The sequence below is a fragment of the Volvox carteri genome (assembly GCF_000143455.1).
Source record: "Volvox carteri f. nagariensis unplaced genomic scaffold VOLCAscaffold_938, whole genome shotgun sequence".
NCBI lineage: Eukaryota > Viridiplantae > Chlorophyta > Chlorophyceae > Chlamydomonadales > Volvocaceae > Volvox > Volvox carteri.
In genome coordinates this window covers 1-4,323 of record NW_003308388.1, presented here as the reverse complement: position 1 = coordinate 4,323, position 4,323 = coordinate 1, and the positions used below count along the sequence as shown (strand labels likewise).

Below are 4,323 nucleotides of genomic sequence, written 5' to 3'. Positions count from 1 at the left end.
GCGGCTCCCGTCGCGCCTCCACCCTCAAGCCACAGAAGCCCGCGGAAGCTGAAGCAGGAGCAGCAGCAGGGCCAGGACAAAGGAGGTGCCGTTGCGCAGGCACCGCTTGCAACGGGTCCGTCCATCGCCGCGCAGCTAGGGGGCGCCGTGGAAGCCGGCAAGCTGCCCATCATGCTGCCGGAGAAGCTCAATCGAAACAAGGTGCGCGGCGGCGCGGCGGCGAGGCTGGTGGAATTGCATTTGACGAAGTGCCGGTTACATATTGGCAGGTGCCTGTCAATCGCTGTCTCAGGGACATGTTCCCAAACTGCTCCCGCATCCTTGCCATCCGCTGTAGGTGCTTCTAGAGCTGCCGCCGGCGGCCATGTCCGGAGAGCACTACCACGGGGCCGCGGACCTCAGCGGCGACTCCGGGGCGGTGGGGCGGCTGGTGGTGGGGAAAGCGCCAGCAGCCAACAGCAAGGGCACGGCCGCGGCAGCAGCAGCAGCAGCAGCAGGTACGGTGGTCCCGAAGGTTAAAGGGTCTGCGTGCCGGCAATTTGGATAATGACGACGCTGGAGGGAGGAGGGGGATCATATGATGCAACAAGAAGAAAGGAACCAACTTCTGACGGAAGGAGGCGGTGTGGAAAGGTTTTTGGGGAAGTAGGTAGCGCTGTGCCGCGTCGGGGATGTGGTTGGTAACTGATGCCTGTTAGCGGCCTCGTGCAATACGTATGTCGAGGCTCTGCTTAAGGGGGAGTGGGGGAATTATTAAAAGTGGGAGAAGGGCGGGAGGGAGGAAGCATGGAGTGCGGTTCTTGGGGTAGTGATGGGCTAGTAGTCACTAGTAGTAAAACTGTCAGCTCATCCACACTTGCCTGTCGCTGTATGGGGCTAGGATTACGGAGGACGGGTTCGGGGTGGTGGCGGTGGCCGCATTTGCTGGCGTATCACGCTCGCTGTGTTCCGAGCCGTTGGCTTCTCGTGTTGGCCGTGCCCCTTCCCTACGCGTCCCCCTTGCCCTGCCCTGCTCCTCTGACCCCGTGTAGGCGGTTCCGAGGGCGGCGGTAGTGGTGGCGATAGTGTACAGCTGCAAGTGGACCTCAAGGGGCTGCTGTACAACGCCTGGGTGCTGCCACTGGCGGGCACCGCAATGGTGCTCAACATAGGGCCCTCTGAAGCCAAGGTGGTCGGGCCTTGTGTCTAGGGAGACAGAAGAGATAGAAGGGACGGGAGTAGAAGGGAATATCTGTGTGTTGCCAGCCAGCCAGCCAGGCAGCCGATCTTGCAGTCAGGTATCCGTTCAGCCAGCCACACCAGGGAAGGTGGGTGTTCTAATGATTTGAAGCGGACGCTCCGTGGGACACGTTCTGTGTATGATGGCCTGATCGGGCCTGACCCTGGCCCTTGGCCAAGGGCAACTACCGGACCTGTGCACGTGGGGCCCAGTCAAGCCCAGGCTATAAAACCTCCGGAGTCAATACCGGTTTCCAAGGTTTTTGTGCAAATTGATTGATTGCTGGTTGCTCAGTCTAATTGTGGTGAGGATTTTCGCGGTGCAGCCTGGCGCAACGTGACGTGAGGCGCGCTTGATGAACCACCGGTTCTTGCACATGTAGGTGGAGTCGCTCTTCAATGACTTTATTCGGTTGCGGGAGGTGGTTGACCCGTACGACGATGATGACGTGGACGGTGGCGGTGGCGCTGGGCTTGCGTACCTGCTGGATGGCGACGATGAGAACTATCAAGTCGGGGGTGAGTGCCGGGGAAGGGGCCCCGCCCCAAAACCCACATGCAACCATGTGTGGATCGGTGTAATAATGGTGGTCTAGTATTCGTGCTTTTTTGCACCATGGTATGCGGGGTTTCCCGCGCTGCTGTATGATGTGACACCATGTGGTAGTGTCCGCGCTCATCATGGTTCGCTCTTCGCAGGCGGCGGTGGGGACGGTGACGACGCACCCAGGCCGAGTGGCAAGGGCGGCAAGGGACCCAGAGAGCGGCCAGAGAAGAAGGCCAAGACCAGCAAGAAGGCAGGGGGGGGAGCGACGGCAGGGCCTAAGGCCGGGAAGAAGAAGGGCGCTGCAAAGCCTAGGAAGACGGCGACCGAGGCCGGCAAGGGCGCGCAAGGTAAGAACGCCGCAGCGCCGAAAAAGGCGGCGGCACCGAAGAAGGCAACGGCTGCACCGAAAAAGACAACAACCGACAAGGCGTCGCTGGCAAAGGACGCGAAGGCGAAGGAGACGGCAGCGGCGAACAAGGGTTTGGGGACCAAAGCTGGCGGTGTAAGCAAGAAGGCGGCCGGCAGCAAGAAACAAATGACGTTGACCACTTTTGCTGCAGCTGCGAAGCCAAGTTGAGACGTGCGCGTTGAGAAGTGGGGACGGAGGCGTCTGTAGAAGCAGTAATATATATGAGGAGGGTTCACGATGGTGAGTATCTCTTATGGGCTGGCTGGTAAGCTGGCAAGTGTTCACTTCTGTTGACGTTGGTGCACCTTCTGTGCTTGCGTTTCTGGGTACTTGAAACTCACGTGCTCGGGTGCTGCCGCAGCGTTTGTCGCAACGTTTTCGAACGACAAACGCACGGCCTGCTATGGGGATGTCGTGGGACACGGAGGACCGGTGATAATTGGATCAATTTGTGAACTCACGAAGACATGGACCGAGAGATGCTCTGTAGAGCGGTCTCTGTGTGACGAAGGATTGGGTCGCCGGTCAGTCACGGGGTGGTAGTGTTCGGTGCCTCTTGTCCTCGGCGGCTCCCAAGGCAAGTAGTCCCTCCCACAAGTAGTCGCATGCCTAGAAGGGAAACATATTACGCGCACGTGTGTACCCATATGTATATCCATTTTAGACATCAGTCATCATTATTCGGGTTCGTGAGTGGAGAAATCCCGCATGGCACACGGCCTCAAGCCCCAGAGAGACAGCCCAGAGGGCCTTTTCCCGGGAGTCGACAAGCTTACACATCACGTCCTGCACTATCTTTTGCCGAGCAGAGTAGCAAGACGCCGCTTCAGAGATGCCCTTCTTTGCAACCAACTCCCTCCCGTCTTTAAAGCTTAACGGCTGCTGCCTCAAGCATTGCTCTGAACACCGCGCCACCAGGTTCCTCAGTTCCTCTTCTTCCACAGCCGCCTCGGCACACACCATACGGCCCGGCGGACTGGCACTCGCTCGGATACACATTCGGACAAGGCCTCCTCCCGCCCTTCAACTTTTACATTGTGCTGTGACCCTGTGTGCGCCGACATGACGACCGCCTCGAGACAGCGGAGATCGAAACAAGTCGGGTGTCGGCTTCCTCGAAGCCGGAAAAAGGGCGGGCCCCCCCTGCATCCGTACAGGCCGGTAGCTAGCGCGGCACGTGTGACAATTGATGGGTAGTGTCAACGCGGTGGGAGATGTGCTTTGCTGCAGCAGTGCTGATGGTGTGAGAGCTAAGCTTGCACCGGCGGAATTGTCAGCACCGCCTGCGGGCACCACGCGAATCGCATCCATCCCGGGTGCATGCCGCATGGACAGTGCGGCAGACCGCAAGTCGGAATGCCCGTGCGGGCAAACGGTAACGCAAGCTGGGTGTTCAAGTTATCATACGCCGTCATCTAAGAATTCAAATATGAGATACGCGGTACCTTTTGAGATAAAATTTAGCCCGAGAGGCGTTGATGTGACTTTGGCCTCGGTAATTGAGGCAGCCAAAGTTGTTTGTGCTCATATGATTTTTGTTGGCTACAGGCGAGATACCTTGCGATAGAGAATAATATATAGTAGCTATAACGCGTTTCAGCCGGGCGAGATGTTATGTTTGGTCCGTTACACGCACACGCACACACACACGGACATGGGCAATCCTACAGGTCGGGGCCCCCTGGGGCGCTTCGAGCTGGGGCCCCGCCCAAAAATGGCCTCAATGCGCCTCCCAGAGAAGCACGGTACAAGGGCTGTGCAGAGCATCATCGTTCGCACCCCATAAACCCCCTTGTCAGCCATCGCCGTCTCCCAACGACTTCGGCGACAGTCCCAAAACATGTGTAGGGAAAACTGCAGGGAAAACGCATCGCCGCCGTCATTCCGTCAGGGTAAGAGGAAGCAGCAAGCCAGGCAGCTTCTTTCCAGGCTGCTTTCCACCCTGTCCTCCACTGCCCAGATCCCTCCACATGTCCTGCATTTCGTTTGCTTCGTTCGTTCTGATGAAGATACGCTGCCTGGTTCTCCCCCTACCTGGTCTCACTTGCCCCGAATGCCTGCCTACATCTGTACTACTATTACTAGTACTACTAGTAAGCGCATNAATGAGGAGAAAGGAGCCAAAACACGCTCCCCCTCTCCCTATCAA

At 58.1% G+C, this 4,323-nt stretch overlaps 1 protein-coding gene across 1 annotated transcript; it reads left to right on the top strand.

Moving 5' to 3' along the window:
* Positions 1-35: 35 nt before the first annotated feature.
* VOLCADRAFT_101408 (uncharacterized protein) lies at positions 36-2,342 on the top strand (the record flags this gene model as incomplete). The annotated part of the gene is made up of 5 exons (XM_002959844.1): positions 36-201; positions 338-497; positions 1,032-1,168; positions 1,602-1,737; positions 1,918-2,342. Coding segments are annotated over 5 exons (1,023 nt in total), but the record flags the coding sequence as incomplete, so codon positions are not given.
* Positions 2,343-4,323: the final 1,981 nt, after the last annotated feature.